This window comes from Vipera ursinii, assembly GCF_947247035.1.
Source record: "Vipera ursinii genome assembly, chromosome: 4".
In the NCBI taxonomy this organism is placed as follows: domain Eukaryota; kingdom Metazoa; phylum Chordata; class Lepidosauria; order Squamata; family Viperidae; genus Vipera; species Vipera ursinii.
The window spans coordinates 40,964,982-40,983,112 of record NC_139514.1 but is presented as its reverse complement, the minus strand read 5'-3'; the positions used below and the strand labels follow the sequence as shown (position 1 = coordinate 40,983,112).

Below are 18,131 nucleotides of genomic sequence, written 5' to 3'. Positions count from 1 at the left end.
TTTTGTCTTAACTCATCTAATGATTTAAGTTGCCAATCATTCCCTTCCAATCTAAGTAATTCAACTGTTAGTCTTTATTAATCCCTAGTCTCAATATGCATTATTTTAACTCTTTTAGTTGTCAATATAACTTATCAATATAGATCTATATGATTAAGAAATTGGAAGTAACAAAAGAAGATCCAGTTCTTTACACTTCCCTGGATTTTTTCTATACATTTACATAAGGAACTTACCAGACCTGGAACCTGAAATTTCCAAAAGGGTAATTCTGACCAATATTGGTACTAGATTTGTGTGTCATGTTCCTGATGGAGAAGTAACCACAAATTTGTATAAGGGAATTAGAAAAGTTACTTTCAATTTCTTTCTTTATGAGCCCTAGTATGGAATTTGTTGTTTTCCTACCTACCATGCATTAAAACCACATGAAACATCTATTTTTCCATCCATTATTTTTTCTTGGTTCATTGCAGAAAGCTCCATCTGCATGTTTGTATATGTACTGTATATATATAGATATGAATTTTTTTGCTATATTTATAAATTTAAAAAAATGCAAAGACACCATAAGATACTCATGCTGCTCTTCTCAAGCTGCAGATTGTAATACTGAAGCAATTAACTGGACATAAATACTATTGGTGTGGATTAAGAAAACATCTATAAGATTGTGCTGTAAACTAAAGCATACAGTAATTCTTTCTCCCTCTCCTGAGGTGCATACTTAATGACTGGGTATAAAACATCTGATTCAAATAACCCTTATAGTAAAAATATTTGATACGGCTTTAATTCATGATATTGCTAGAATTTTTGTAATATAATTTGAAAAACTATTAGCAAATTCCTGCTGGCTCAGGAATTCTGGGAATTGAAGTCCACGAGTCATAAAAGAGCCAAGGTTGCCTACCCCTGCTATGGAGAAAGAACATGTACTCTTATATATCACATTCTACAGTATTTTGGGCTCTTCGTTAATTCTATTTCATCTGAGCAGGAATAGAAATTGGCAACTTTTGGTAGAATAAGTGAGAGAAAAGAGTTACAGTATTTGTGTCCTATCTCTCAAATTAAACTTCTCAATTGTTCTCCCAAAATGTGTGTTTCAGTTTATTCCTTCCTTGATTTTACCTCTATAAGTTAAATTTAAATAATGGTTGCTGTTATTCATTAGCTAACTTTTACTGATATTAAGTTCATCACAGTCATAGAACCTGCATTTAGTGAGGAAAGAAAAGTGGTTTTTAACAGAATATTACCAATAGTCTCAGAAGAGATAACACAGTGCAAAGCAATGATATCAATTGCAACTCTATTTTATGGATGATAGAAGATACTGTTCACCTCTAGAGAATGTCACATATTTTGTGAAAAATCAGTGGGTTTTACATAGTTTTCACTGCTTACTTCATTTACGTTAATACTAAAAAAGGAGAAGGCATCTGTTAAAGCAAAAGTGCAATGCATGAACTAGAATGAACCTAGGTGCCTTCTTCATTGTGTTACACTATACTGTGCTCTTCACTAAGCATAATGATATAACTGATATCTACTGTATAATGCAATAATTTAAAAGGGAATCAGTGACTTGAAAAATACTATAAAATATTGAAGGCATAAATCAGTACATTACTGATTTATTTTATTAAAAGAATGTTGGATTTTTTTAAGCATAACTAATGAGTTCATTGCTATATTCATATTTCTTAAGATACTGGCCTTAAATTAAAACTAAGAAGTAAATTTAGTAATAGGTTATATTACTACATGGTAAAGTAAATAACATAAAAATACCTAGTAATTGCCTAATAAACATTGCATAATAACTATTGTGATAATACTTTTGCAAAAAATAATATTTATTTCAGAATATACATTTCCTATTAAAAGTGCAATATGTAGTAGTCTTTTATTTTCTCTAGAATACTTTTTATTTTCTCTCAGCTATCTCTCTGGATGGCTTTGGTCATATAACTAAAATAATATCAATTTCATAGGTTTATTTCCTACAAATCTCAAAAACTGTTATTATTTTATATTTAAAGTATATTATGCATAATATATAATTAATTCAATTTGAATATCATATATTGTATTTTTTAATACTGTCCAGAAAATTAAGAAAGAAACCACTGAAAAATAAGACTGATTCTATAATGTTATTATCAGGTGGTTAAAAATATTTTTTGCTCTTTTTATTTTCCAGATTTATTCTGGAATTGGGGTTCAGAAACTTTTTTTGTGAAAAGACCAAAGAGATAAGAGATAACCTTTACTGTCATTTTTTACTGTGAGTACACTGGACCACATTAAAAATGACATTTTGTTGCCAGATCACAGAAGAAAGTATATATCTACCCATACACATACATAACACACATATATATATGCTATATACATACATATACATACATATCTCTATCTATCTATCTATCTATCTATCTATCTATCTATCTATCTATCTATCTATCATCTATCTCTATATTTATTTGTTGTTAGCTGCGAAGTCGTATCTGACCCATTGCGACCCTATGGACAACGTTCCTCCAGGCCTTCCTATCGTCTACCATCTCCTGGAGTCCATTTAAGCTCATGCCTACTGCTTCAGTGACTCCATCCAGCCACCTCATTCTCTGTCGTCCCCTTCTTCTATTGCCCTCAATCTTTCCCAGCATTAGGCTCTTCTCCAGTGAGTCCTTCCTTCTCATCAGGTGGCCAAAGTATTTGAGTTTTAGCTTCAGGATCTGACCTTCTAAAGAGCAGTCAGGGTTGATTTCCTGTAGGACTGACCAGTTTGATCACCTTGCAGTCCAAGGGATTCGCAGGAGTCTTCTCCAACACCATAGTTCAAAGGCCTCAATTCTTTGGTGCTCAGCCTTTCTTATGGTCCAACTTTCACTGCCATATATTGCAACTGGAAAGACTATAGCCTTGACTATACGCACTTTTGTTGACAGGGTGATCCCTCTGCTTTTTAGTGTGCTGCCTAGATTTGCCATGGCTTTCCTCCCGAGGAGCAAGCGTCTTTTAATTTCTTGGCTACAGTCCCCATCTGCAGTGATCTTGGAGCCCAGGAAAATAAAATCTGTCACTACCTCCATTTCTTCCCCATCTATTTGCCAGGAATTGAGAGGACCAGATGCCATGATCTTGGTTTTCTTAATGTTAAGTTTCAACCCAACTTTTGCACTCTCCTTCATCACCCACAACAAGAGGCTCTTTAGTTCTTCTTCACTTTCTGCCATTAGAGTGATATCATTTGCATATCTTGGTATTTCTTCCGGCAATCTTAATTCATCTAGCCCTACCTTTCTCATGATGTGCTCTGCATATAAGTTAAATAGGCAGGGCGACAGTATACAGCCTTGCCAGACTCCTTTCCCAATTTTGAACCAATCAATGGTTCCGTGTCCAGTTCTCACTGTTGCTTCTTGGCCCACATATAGGTTTCTCAAGAGACAAATAAGATGATCTGGTACTCCCATCTCTTTAAGAACTTGCCACAGTTTGTTGTGATACACACAATCAAAAGATTTGGCATAGTCAATAAAGCAGAAGTAGATGTTTTTCTGGAACTCTCTAGCTTTCTCCATGATCCAGCGTATGTTGGCAATTTGATCTCTATTTCCTCTGCCTCTTCGAAATCCTGCCTGTACTTCTGGTAGTTCTCGATCCACATACTGCTGGAGTCTAGCTTGTAGAATTTTAAGCATAACTTTACTAGCATGAGAAATGAGTGCAATGGTGCGATAGTTTGAACATTCTTTGGCACTGCCTTTCTTTGGAATTGGAATGTAAACTGATCTTTTCCAATCCTGTGGCCACTGTTGAGTTTTTTCAAATTTGCTGGCAAATTGAGAGTAGCACTATTACTGCATCGTCTTTTAAGATTTTGAATAGCTCAGCTGGAATACTGTCACCTCCACTAGCTTTGTTGTTGCTCAGTTTTTCTGAGGCCCACTTCACTTCACATTCCAAGATGTCTGGCTCAAGGTCAGTGACCACCTCATTGTGATTATCAGGGATGTTAAGCTCATTCTTGTATAGTTCTTCTCTGTAATTTTGTCACCTCTTCTTAATCTCTTCTGCCTTTGTTAGGTCCCTGCCATTTTGGTCCTTTATCATGCCCATTTGTGCATGAAATGTTCACTTCATCTCTCCAATTTTCTTGAAAAGATCTCTGGTCCTCCCTATTCTATTGTTTTCTTCTATTTCTTTGCACTGTTCATTTAAGAAAGCATTGTTATCTCTTCTAGCTATTCTCTGGAATTCTGCATTCAATTGGGCGTATCTTTCTTTTTCTCCGTTGCCTTTCGCTTCCCTCCTTTCCTCAGCTATTTGCAAAGCTTCCTCAGACAGCCATTTTGCTTTCTTGCATTTCTTTTTCTTTGGGATGGTTTTAGTTGCTACCTCTTGTACAATGTTGCGAACCTCTGTCCTTAGTTCTTCTTGCCCGCAGTAGTATACCTGATGGTCATCTGAATTAAATTCACCCATTCCTGTCCATATTAGTTTGCTGATACCTAAGATGTCGATGTTCAGTCTTGTCATCTCTTGTTTGACTATGTCCAGCTTTCCTTGATTCATGGATCTTGCATTCCAGCTTCCTATAGAGAAAAAGTCTTTACAGCATTGGACTTTCCTTTCACCACCAGACACATCCACAGCTGAGCATCCTTTCAGCTTTGTCCCAGTCACTTCATTCTTTCTGGCGCTACTAGTACTAGCCCTCTGCTCTTCCCCAGTACCATATTGGATGCCTTCTGACCTGAGGGGCTCATCTTCCAGTGTCATATCGTTTTGCCTTTTGGTATTGTCCATAGGGTTTTCATGGCAAAGATACTGGAGTGGGTTACCATTTCCTTCTCCAGTGGATCACGTTTTGTCAGAACTCTCTGCTATGACCTTTCTGTCTTGGGTGGCTCTACACGGCATAGCTCATAGCTTCATTGAATTATGCAAGCCCCTTCACCACGACAAGGCAGTAATCCATGAAGGGGCTCTATATTTATATCTATATCTATATATCTATATCTATCTATATGTATATATCTATCTATATGTATATATGTGTGTGTGTGTGTGTGTGTGTGTATGTGTGTGTGTGTATGTATATATATATATATATATATATATATATATATATATATATATATATTCAAGGTGCTGGTGATGACCTATAAAGCCCTAAATGGCTTGGGTCTGGGTTATCTGAGGGAACACCTGCTGCCGGCATCAAGCTCCCTTTGTCCCGTGCGCTCCCACAGGGAGGGCCTTTTCAGGATACCGCCGGTTAAGGAATGCCGGCGGGTTATTCCTAGGGGAAGAGCGTTCTCTGTGGGTGCGCCTGCCCTTTGGAATGATTAACCTGTGGAACTCCGGACCGCCACCGATCTGCATTCATTTCACCGGGACCTGAAAACCTGGCTTTTCGATCTATCAGGCCTGGACTGAAGGGGTTTTAGCTTTTTAAACATTGTTTTAATTGTTGGACTTAATTAATTTAATTTATTTTAATTTATATTATCTTTTATATTGTATTTTATGCTGCCCTGTAAACCACCCTGAGTCCTTCGGGAATAGGGCGGTATAGAAATTTAATTATATATATATATATATATATATATATATATATATATATATATATATATATATATATATATATATATATATATATCACTGTCCATTTCTTAACACATAGCGGAAAGAGTCTGCTATGAATTATATTAACACTTTAAATATGCTGAAATTGTTATATAATAAAACTTTAAAATTATTTTCAGTTTTTGAATAAAATAGTAGAAAGAAAACCAGATATATGAAGAATAAAACATACTAATTGCTCTGAATACTTACAGGGAAGAATTGCTGATATTCTGCACAAAAATTAAATAGAAATGTAAATATATTGGCAAATGAGTTTAGCAAGGCAATACTACAGCAGGTGCACTCTTGGATATGAAATGTTATGAAAATCATTTTTAAAATCTTAGTCACAAGCACTCGCTGCATTAGTATGCTATGTCTGAAATATTTACTTCCTTAAGTGAGTTGCAGGTGTTAAAAGTGTGGCTTTTTTTTAGAAAGAGAAAGAAATGTTTCCAGTTTATTACATAATCTACTTAGTCCTTACCGTACAAACTTCTTTTGGATGAAAGAAGCATATTTTTTATTAGATGAAACATATGACTACCAAACACATGATAGATATGTCAAAGCCACAAACCATAATAATAGTTTTTACAGATATGAGTAACTATAAAAATTGCAAAGTAATCTTTAAGAAACTCTAACAACAAGACCATGGTTTGAAACCAAACCAAACTATACTTTTTCACCTTTCCTGGCAATAAATTAAAATGAATTAAATAGATGATTATTTTGTCTCCTGACGTCTTCATTTAATTACTTGAATTGGCTGCATCTAATAGCCTAACTGTAGTCTGCTTTATCACAGCATTAGGAAGGGCCTGCAACATCGATATCTAGAATGACCTAGGCAAAGTCTCAGCTAATCTCAATGTACACATGTTGTACTTTGACAATAAAGGTTTATTATTATTATTATTATTATTATTATTATTATTATTATTATTATTATTATTATTATTATTATTATATAACATTTTTGGAATACAATTTAGCAGATGTTATCTCCCATTTCATAGGAAAGCATTTACTCTCAAGATATAACACCATCCCTGCACAGCATCATCTTTGCTGGAAGTAAATGGTGAGATGATTTAATAACAATCTTCCTAACTTATTTTTCAGAACCTTTAGAATTAATTTAAATAAATTCCTAAAATATATCTGCAAATGGCAATTAGCCACATTTGCTAAATATTCAGACATAGTGTGCCCCTCAGTGCCATTTTGAAGGATTCAGAAGTTGGTTTAGTTTGTTTTCAGGTATGTATGACTGTAGGAAATAAGCTGATAAATTACATGGATGTACTCATGTAATTTATCAAGAATTGTTTTTCATGAATTGCTGTCCAAATGTTTGGGTCTAAATTTTTAAGAACTCTGACCAATTGTCTAGCTCTCTGATAGAAGAGGACATCAGAATGTGAATAACTGCTCTGTGGATGCTTATTGTATATTAATGAAAATGACTATGTTAGTAGCTTTTAATCAAAAGTTATACACTCACACATTTGCTAGTTTTAAACATTATGCAAAATATGCATATCTAGGATTCTAAAATCAGAGAAAAAATTACAGGAAAAGCATGTAAATATTCTATATTGATCATCTATTACTTGTTATATCATTACTTTATTATATCTTATTACCTTATTATATCTTATTACCTTATTATGTGCATACTCCAAAATCACATATATATTCCTTGATAAGATTAAAAATGTGAATCCCAGGCATATTAAAATTAACAAACTAAGCGAACAATGGGATGGAATAAGAAAAACTAAAACAGTTTTTTATTGCTAAAAGATCAAGCTTTCATTGGCTAACTGCCAACGTCATCAGGATGGAAATGCTGGGGTCGGGAGATGGTGTTTATACTGTTGGTGTCTGCACTCTGCTCATGGAGCAAGTCACCGGCCTGTTTGTTGAGGCCAGCCATATTAGTTTGAGTTGTCACGCATCTGTTTTTAGGGGATGTAGTTGTCTCTGGGTGTCTGTTGTCAAAAGTGGATTGCTGATAGTTCCATGTGTTATAGCCATAGCTCTAGTCATTGCCCATGTAGGGTAGGGCTGAGGAATTTGTACAGTATCTGCAGGACAAAATCACTCAGATCCAGACTGGTTTGGACTCCAACTGGGTGGAATCCGGCGGAGTGGAGAGGGCAGGTCTTGGTTATACCATTTGGGGTGAGTTTGACCCTGTGTCTTTGGATGATGTGGACAGGATTATGCATAGACTGAGTGCTACAACTTGTCTATTGGACCCATGTCCCTCCTGGCTGGTTTCGGCTGCCAGGGAGGTGACAGGGGGCTGACTCCAGGCAGTTGTCAATGCTTCATTGATGGAGGGTGTCTTCCCCTCTGTCTTAAAAGAGGCGGTGGTGAGGCCCCTTCTCAAGAAAACTGCCCTGGACCCGGCCTCCGTGAATAACTATTGTCCTGTCTCCAACCTTTGCTAGCGAAGATTGTTGAGAGTGTTGTGGCGTGTCAGCTCCCGCAATTCCTAGATGAAGCGGACTATCTGGACCCGCACCAGTATGGTTTCAGGCCCGGTTACAGCACAGAAACGGCATTGGTTGCACTGGTAGATGATCTCTGGTGGGCCCAGGACAGGTGTTGTTCCTCTATCCTGGTCCTACTTGACCTCTCAGCGGCTTTTGATACCATCAACCATGGTATCCTGTTGCGACAGCTCAAGGGGTTAGGAGTGCAAGGCACTGTTCTACGGTGGTTCTCCTCCTACCTCTTGGGCTGCTCGCAGTTTGTATTGGCAGGGGGGCAGAGATCTACCCTGAGCCCCCTCACTTGTGGGGTGCCTCAGGGGTTGGTTTTCTCCCCCCTCCTGTTTAACATCTATATGAAGCTGCTGGGTGAGATCATCCGTGGCTTTGGGGTGGTTATCACCAATATGTGGATGATACCCAGTTGTTCATCTCCACCCCGAGCCAACCCAGTGATGCCCTTGATGTGATGTCCTGGTACCTGGAGGCGGTGTGGGTCTGGATGGGAAGGAACAGGCTCAGGCTGAACCCCTCCAAGACTGAGTGGCTGTGGAAACCGGCATCTTGTATTGTCCAATATGTTCCATCTCTTTTGATGGGGGGAGGTATTGCCACCGTCAGAAAGGGCCCGCAACTTGGGTGTCCTCCTGGATTCATGGCTTAACTTGGAGGATCATCTAACTGCTGTGACCAGTGGGGCCTTCTCACAGGTTCACCTGGTGTGCTAGTTGCGCCCCTTTTTGGACTGAGATGCCCTATGCACGGTCACCCACACCCTTGTCACTTCTCGCATGGATTACTGCAATCCTCTCTACATGGGGCTGCCTTGAAGTGCACCCGGAGGCTTCAGCTGGTGCAAAATGTGGCTGCGCAGGTGCTTATGGTAGTTTTTTGATACTCCCATGTTATTCCACTCCTGTGTGAGCTGCATTGGCTTCTGGTTGCCCTCCAGGTGCGATTCAAGGTGCTGGTATTTACCTTTAAAGCCCTACATGGCTTAGGCCCAGGGTACTTGCGAGACCATCTGCTGCCATTGTCAACCTCCCATTGCCCGATTCACTCCCACAGAGTCGGCCTCTTCAGGGTTCTGTTGGCTAAGCAATGCCGGCTGGCGACCCCCAGGGGGAGAGCCTTCTCTGTGGGCATGCCAACCCTCTGGAATGAGTTGCCTTGAAAGCGGCAGATGGCCCCTGACCTTCGGTCCTTCCGCCATGACCTGAAGACATGGATGTTCCAACAATCGGGCCTGGACTGACTATAGTTTTAAATTTGGATTTATTGGGTTAATTGTTATGTATTTATTACATTTATTGTTTAATTCTTTTTTAAATTTTGTATTTTATGTTTTTTAACTTTTTATTGTTGTGAGCCACCCAGATTCTTTAGGGAAAAGGGCGGCATATAAATTTAATAAATTCAATTCAATTCAATTCAATTATACCAGAAGCTCTAAATAGTTGTTTCTCTTCTTCCCTGTGTTCTACAATGCAAGGTGGTTGTGTGTTTGTGCAGTCTGGATTTTGATACAATGAGGCACTCTGTAAGTGCTTGTGCTGTTTGCCTCCATATCGTGCACGTCGTTCATCTTCCCAATTCCTTAGTGCCTGGTATGCAGGGGGGAGGTCTATGTGCCAGTTGGTGGAGGAGCGGTTTGAAAACCAAGCTTCCTTAAACAACCGGGCGCCTTTAGTCTTGTCACTGGCAATTGCCTCGGTCCCTGTTATATTAAAGACAGGGTTATGTGTAGCCATGTGTGCCCACACCTGTGAATGTTGCTCTTGTCTTCTAATTGCGAGCTTGTGTTCGTGCACTCTAGTCCTCAATCGTTTTGCCATCTCCCCAGTGTAATTGCAATTGCAATTCTGGCATGACATCTTGTACACAACCGAGGATTTTTCTTTATTGTGGAGTGGATTGTTAGGGCGCATGACACAAGCTCATAAAGTCCGATCAGGTCTGTGGGCAACACCGACCTTGTGAGGGGCTAGTATGCGCACTGTGGCCTCGGATACACCGTGGATATAAGGCAGTGTTATCTGTGATGTTAAGGCATTTTCACATTGATGGTGGGTAGGTTCACCTGGCCTGCTGTATTGTCTAATGAAGTTAGGTGGATACCCGTTGTTTCTGCAGAAATAATAAAGGCGGCATCTTTCTTCCCTTTTTGCCTTATTCGTGCTGCAAAGCTTGTCTATACATCTAAAGAGGGTACTAATACAGCTGGCCTTATGGGTTGTGGGGTGATTACTTTCATAATGAAGTATCCTGGTTTGTATGGGTGGGTTTACAGTAGACCAAGGTGTGTAACGAGCCGTCAGGTTGACATCTAACCAACACATCTAAAAAGGCCAAAGCCCCATTGGTCTCTTCTTCCTCAGTGAAGCGGATATCAGGATAGATGGAATTGAGCTTCCTCATACACTCAAGGGCTGTATAGGGGAGAGAACAGAAATATAGTTAACCATTCTCAGAGCATTCAAGTAAATATTCAGAAAGCTGATAACAAAGAGATTAAGGTATCATCTTTTTGAAAGTATCTAATTGAATTCAGCAGTTCATATTATTTCTAAGAACTAAATAAAGTTTTTATAATGTTCACTCACACTGTTTAATAATAAGCAAAGCTTTTATGGGAAGATTAGAATGCAGAAAACAAGATTATTTTAAATGTATAATTGTAGTGTGTGGGTTATTGTTCCATCTTTCAATATTCTTCTTTTTTACAGGACCATTTACCTGATTTAATTTTTGTAACTATCATATGACTCTCAAACACTACATCTTACCACAGTTGTAACTATCCCAAGTAAATTGTTTCAGGACTAAAATGCACTAAAATGCATTCATTTCATATAGTTTATTCTTCACCTGCTACATAGTTTGGTTTTGAATATAGTTTCCTATTTTATGTAAATAACTACATTACTTCATTATTTCAGTTAGAATGCAATTTTACTTGTACTTTATTTTGAGTAATGAAATTTGCTTATATTTGCTGCATTTTTATTAGCTTTATGTATCTTTCTGTCATGGCTAAGTACTGTTGAATCTCAAATTAATTGCACAATTTCAAGACAATGTATGGCTTCTATTACAGTATAGGGGCTATTTGAATAACCTCTACAACTGCCATTTATCATGAGAATACAGAGTATTATGATAAATACAGTCACTTAAAATGAATGGTGTTTTAGTGTCCATTCAGCCTGATAGACATAACTGAGAATATTGATGTACATCGTCACACTGTTCCCAAGGCTGCTTTTCCTGAGTCTGTTAATTACCTTTTGAAAGAAATTCTTCAATATAGCTTGAGTGGCACCAAAATGGTGCATGTCATTCTTATGAGCACCACACTATAAGTACAGAATACATGTAGCATCTCAACTTGTTTGAAGCCTTAAGGGTATTGTTTGCAATGCATTTGTATAATATGATTTGATGAACAGGCCATTCATCTAATCCAACTATTAACATAAAGGTATCGTCTCAGAAAGATAAGAATGATTAGATATTTTTCCTCCATTTCCTGAAGCTTAGGAGTTTACCATATTTTGCTTAATGCAAAGCCAATCATGTTGAACCTTCGACTGTGTCAAATATAGGTTAAGAAGGAAAAGATAAAAATGTATTGATGCATACCTTGCTTCTGCATAGTTTCCATTCTTTTTCCTCATTGCAAAACAAAAATACAGTTTATCTAAATTTATTTACAAATTGAATATGTTTGCAATTGATGAACATTTTGTCTTAACTCCTTTCATATTCTCAAAAAATGTACTAAGTACTATTAGCCTAATATTTTCAGTATATTCTTTTAGATTCTAATCCAAGATTTCACCAAGTTTTCCACTGCCAAGCTTCTACATAATTAAAATGCAAGTGCTATGTTCCAACATCCAGCCCTTTTCAGGCATGAATAAAATATGCATGAAAGGGCTACTAGGAATGGATGAAGGAGATATTGCTGAGTGACTGTAATCAAGCATTTTGGTTATAGATCTCTCTAATAAAGCCAGTCATGTGTACATGAACATAAACCGATTGGCTAATTAAGTACTGTTTTTTTGTAGTTTAGCTGGTAAACAGGTCAAAGCAAGGTCATTGCAAGAAGTGGATTTTACTACAATGAATAGTGCAGAAAACTAACGAAAGCTATGCTTCCATATGAAAGTGTTCAGAAGCTGTGAAAGAGATATCCCTAATTTAAAAAAAATGAATATCAAATACAAAATCAAAAGAACAATGATAAGTTTAAGATATATTACTAATACTACAATTAAGCTATATGTTATGTTTTTCGTTTGTTGTTTTGAAATTTCATGTACAATGTATTAAGGAAAGTCCACTGGTTTTGAAATGAACAGCAAAATTTCCATAGGAAGAGAGATGATGCAGAAAATAATTCTAGCTGACATAACAAGGCTAGGACTGTTCATGTTCCAACTTGTCATTAGGTCAAATTTACTGTTGTATCACTGCCTACCTTGTGAATGTAAGATATTCTGTAATATCTATTTTAGACCATACTTTTCTCTGTATATCTTACTGTCATATTGTAATGACATCTAGATCCCATGTAGCCGTTCTCTGTTCTTAAACATTAAAAGTATTATTTCATTGTACAGATTCATACAACCACCTTAATTCACTATCATAGCTTAAATAAATTCCAAGGTTATTTCATCCACGTGAATTTGATGTTGCTTTCATAATTTTCACAGTACAATGTGTATAAAATTTTAATCTGATTTTATAAATATTATGTTTTCTAGATATTCCTTCAGTTAAAATAATACCTTCTACACTGTGGCCAGAAGAAGGACTATCTATAACTTTGATTTGTGAATCCAAGGGAAAACCATTGTAAGTGATTTAACAAGCTATGTGTTTTTGTTATTTTCTTTATTCTCCTTTGATTGCAGCTTCTGACTGCAAAGCTGTACTGTTTTTCTTTTGTCCTGGGGTGTAAAATGATCTCTACTACAGAAAATCCCTCGAAGCATGTCTTCATTAAATGTCTATGGAAGACTGGTCTTTTACTTTGTCATTTATTTTAGTCTTGGGAAAGGATTCCTGCTGTGCATTTTTTTAAAGAAAGCCATTTCAACCTGAAAGAATTGCAGACTTATTTGCTGTTCATACCATCAGACTGATGGGTACATATTCTCAAAGTAAAGTCTCACATTTGATGAAAAGCTTCTATAATCAACACTTTTTTTAACTAAAGTGTTGAACCTCTGCCTATTTCAGTTGTCATTTACATGGTAATTGGAAATTTAGTGATGTATGCAAATGTTTTTTTTCAACTATTCCAATTTTAAAATAGCATTAAGAGAGTGAAGGTGGATATGTTTGAAGTTACCTATGAATGTTTATTTCTTTACAAACAAATGTTAAATTCATTCTGAATATATTTTAAAATTGATTATAATTTACTACTAAGTAAATATGAACACTATAATATCCACCTACCATTGTGAGAAATAATTCAAATGATCTCGTTCCACTTTTCAGTATTATGTTAGATGCTCTCAACACACATGCCTTTTAATTTGTTTAGTTATGTTTGCATACTACACTTCAGGGAAGGTATTGCCATGTTTTAGACTTGTATTTCTACAAAGAATATCAATAGAGTAACCAATCTTGAAATTTGGATGGAAGAATTTACTGTAAGTGTTAGAGGGACATGTATACATCCTGGCTGTTTTTCTAAAGAATATGCTACTAGCAGTCCATTTTTACTTACTCGGAAAGTGGTCTATTTACGATTAATTTGCTATTCTGCTCCCACTTCAATAGGAAGACAACAAAGTAACAGAAGCAATAATGATTTTTTTTTACCAGCCAATTATATTATCACAATATACTTTTGAAGACAACTTAGAACCTGCAATCTATTTATTAGATTTATTTATTGAGATTTGCACATAACACTAGTGCTGAAAGCTCTGCACTAATTTGTCAGGTACACTTCTGAAGGCTAGTTTTTAAATTTAAAAGCCCCATACAGTGGATATAAAAAGTCTACATATCCTGTTAAAATGCCAGGTTTTGAAACGTAAAAAAAAATCAGACCAAGATAACTTACTTTAGAACTTTTTCCACCTTTAATATACATAAGCTGTACAATTCAATTGAAAGAGAATTTGAAATCTTTTAGAGGACAAAATAACAAAAAGTATATAATAATATGGTTGCATAACCCTTAAAGTAATACTTTGTGGAGCATCTTTTGATTTTATGACAGCATTCAATCTTTTAGGGAAGAAGCCTATCAGCACGGCGCATCTTGCCTTGTGAATTCTTGCCCACTCTTCCTTTCAAAAGGACTCCAAATCTGTCAGATTGTAAGGTCATCCTGTGTTAGCCCTTTTCAGGTTACTCCACAGATTTTCAATTGGATTTGCATCCTGGCTGTCACCTGGACAATTCCAAAACTTTGGTCTTCTTCTGGTGAAGTAATTCTTTCCTTGAATTGGGTCATCGTTGTATTAAAAAGTGAAATTTATCTTTATCTTCATCAGATTAACAAAGGCCTGAAAATTTTGTCCAAAATTAATTAATATTTGGAACTGTTTATTATTCCCTCCACTTTGACTAAAACTGCAGTTCTAGCTGAAGAAAAGCAACCCCAAGGCATAATGCTGTCACCATTATGCTTCACTGTGGATATACTGTAGTGTGCTTTTGGAAATGCACAGCGTTGTTTTTCTGCCAAACGTACTTTTTGGAATTGTGGGCAAAAAGTTCACCCTTGGTCGCAACACATTTTCTTCATCGTTTTTGTCAGACTTGATGTAGATTTTTGCAAAATGTAATAAGGCTTGGATGTTGTAAGAAAAGGCTTCCATCTTGCCACCCTATCTCACAACTGAGACATATGAAGAATATGGAAGATTGTTACCCCATGTAGTACACAACCAGTACTTGCCAGAAATTCCTGCAGCTCCTTTAATATTGCTTGGCAACCTTCCAGACCAGTTTTCTTCTTGTTTTTTTTTTAAATCAATTTTAGAGGGACATCCAGTTCTTGGCAATGTCACTGTTGTTCAAAGTGTTTTCTACACTTGTTGATGACTGTCTTCACTATATTTCATGGTATATCCAGTGCCTTGTAAATTGTTTTGTACCTTTCTCCTGAATAATACTTTTCAACAGTGACATCCCTTTGATGCCTTGTAAGCTCTTTGCAGACTATGGCTTTTGCTGTAAGAGGCAACTGAGTAAATGTCAGAAAAATCATACTACAATAGCTGAGCTTTACATGGCCTTGATCAGTAACTTTAATTGATGGCAAATGAATATTGACTATGATTTACAATCAGTATGAATATAATTGGTTAATTCTGAACACAGTCACAACATAATAACTATAATTTTAAAAGTTCTCAAAACTAGTCAAGCCAACTGCAGACCTAATTCCTGGGGAGGGGGAATCTTTTAATTGTAATTTTGAGATGTAATTATCACAGTGACCTTTTAAGGCAAACTACCATAGAAATTGTGTTTTTTTTCAATTGTGAATTTAGAAGAAAAGGACAATTAGTTAATTATAAAACTTGTCTACAAAAAGATTGGAGATAGGAATTTTCTGTGGTTCTGATTTAGCATCTGGGGAAAAAGAAAGAAACTAAAATGGATGCTGGAAAGATGGTAAGACAATGATGTATTGACCTTGACCTAAGTTGTTGCGAAACAATGGACAGGACCATCTTTACATCAAGGTCATGGGCTTGTATAGAAGTTTCAACAAAATGACAAAAGTGTGACTTAGAAAAAGGCAAAGGAGTGTAGAAGCCATAAGGAGATAACACAGTAAATATCTCAGTCCTGGTCAAAATAAACATGCCATAATTCTGCATTATAGGTGGGGCAGAGAAAAGCTCTACAAGTTTCCAAACTTCTGTTATTATACCCTACAACAATAAATCAAGTTGCAGGATTTCCTGCAATATCTTTCTCTTGGTTTGCCCTACCTTGAAAGGTCAGACATGTTGCAAGATCACAACGCATGTTTTACCATTTAGTAATTGCATAGAGCAGGGGTTTTCAAACATGACCCTTTTATGACTTCTAGACTTCAACTTCCAGAATTCTTCAGCCAGGTATGCTGGCTGAGGAATTCTGGGAGTTGAAGTCCACAAATTTGAATACGACTGGCATAGAGTGTCACAATGGAAGTGCAAAGGGATAGAGTTCATGTTGTCTCCCCTTCCCCTTGCCTCCACAACCATAAATTGAGTAAATCCATAAAGAAAAGAAAATGGGAAAAAAGTTCCTTTACCTTTGCAAGTAGATTTGGAATATTAAAAAGTTGTATTTGAAATCTGATATTTTTTAATTGCAAGGCTACTTATATTTATTATTTATTTTTATTTTTTATTTTAATTCCATTTATATCCTGCCCTTCTCCGAAGACTCAGGGCGGCTTACAAGCTTAGCAGTAGCCTTCATTCTATGTATATGCCTGCTTATTAGGGCTTTCACCCACACCCCAAGCAACATTATTACAAAGTCAGCTTAATTGCCCCCAACAATCTGGGTCCTCATTTTACCTACCTCGGAAGGATGGAAGGCTGAGTCAACCTTGAGCCTGGTGGGATGCGAACCTGCACTAATTGCAGGCAGCTGGTGTTACTTAAGGAGGCATTAGCGCACTGCTCCGCCAATAACTCTTTCAAAATATATTATTCTAGAATTTGTAATGCTCTACAACAGGGATATCAAACTCGCAATGTCATGTGCCGTGTCGTGACATACCATAACTTTTTTTTTCCATTGCCAACAATGGGGGTGCAGTTTGACACCCCTGCTCTACAAGCTAACAAGATCAGGTGCATATGCAATCTAGCAACAATAAAGATATATTGAAAGACAAACCATTTCTAGTTGGAAATGTGTTTATGCCTTACACTGAAATGTCACAGACCTTCTTGGAATACTAGTAGAGAAACAACCTAAAAACCTTTACCATATGTGACTACAAAGAAAAACTATTGAGATCTGTAAAGAGGGAGGACAGTTTGGAAATCAAAAAAATATGGTTCCCAGTTTTATGCCACACCAAGAATATACTGGTCTTAACTAATCAAAAAGTGTTTTCAGCAGCTTCAGCAACAAGAACATGTCAAGATTTCTGGCTCAAAGACAAGCCATGAAATACTTCAAACTAGACCAATTAGAAGTCTACCCATGCAAAGAATCAATCAGCAACCTAGTTCAGGGACAAAATAATCAGGAACTGGTTGGAATTTCATCAAAATGGACTAATCAGAAATTTGCCCAGCTTTCTTGGACTCCCATGAAATAGATCAATGAAAGATCAGTTTGGCAGGTTCAAATGCAATACAATACAGTTAATTTGTCTTCAGTTGCCTGTAAGCTACCAAGAAATACACTAAAAGTAACTCACTCTGCCTTCTGAAGTCAACTGCTGGAAGAACATCAGGACACTGAAAAACTAGATAACAGCTATTCATTTGATAGGTCCTCACATCATCTGGAGTTCCAGAGTACAATAATGCAAACTTAGAGCTAGTCAGAATACACTATTCTTATAAAGCTGTTTATCTTGGATATCATTTTTAAAAATGTGCAAAATATATATTCTAGCCCTCTTCATTTTCTTCAGAATTTGGAGTTTCTGAGGTATCACAGTAATCCAGCATTGGAGAACTATAATAAATACCTGCATAGATATTATGAGTTTGAAAATTCTAAAAGTATCACTATCTTAGAAAAAAGATTCAAACAAAATAATGTGGTTTTCAAATGAATTTTCAAATTAAAACAAGAAATAATAACTTCTACATGATAAAGGAAATGCCCCTAAATGTAAGTTGGTTACGCAGTACATCTTTTTTTAAGGATATTCAAAAATTTCAGTCTTGTTAATGGCCAACTAATGTCATACAGTGTTGCTTAGTGATTTAATTAAGGAACAGAAGGAGATTAAGTGTTAATGATTTC

At 36.5% G+C, this 18,131-nt stretch overlaps 1 protein-coding gene across 2 annotated transcripts in view; it reads left to right on the top strand.

Annotated features, from left to right (window-relative positions):
* CADM2 (cell adhesion molecule 2) overlaps window positions 1-18,131 on the top strand; it is a 377,294-nt gene that overhangs the window by 297,570 nt on the left and 61,593 nt on the right. For both annotated transcript variants that reach the window (XM_083362037.1, XM_083362038.1), the window contains exon 7: window positions 12,932-13,022. In XM_083362037.1, coding sequence (XP_083218163.1) covers window positions 12,932-13,022 — 91 coding nt within the window. The remainder of the gene's footprint in view (window positions 1-12,931; window positions 13,023-18,131) is intronic.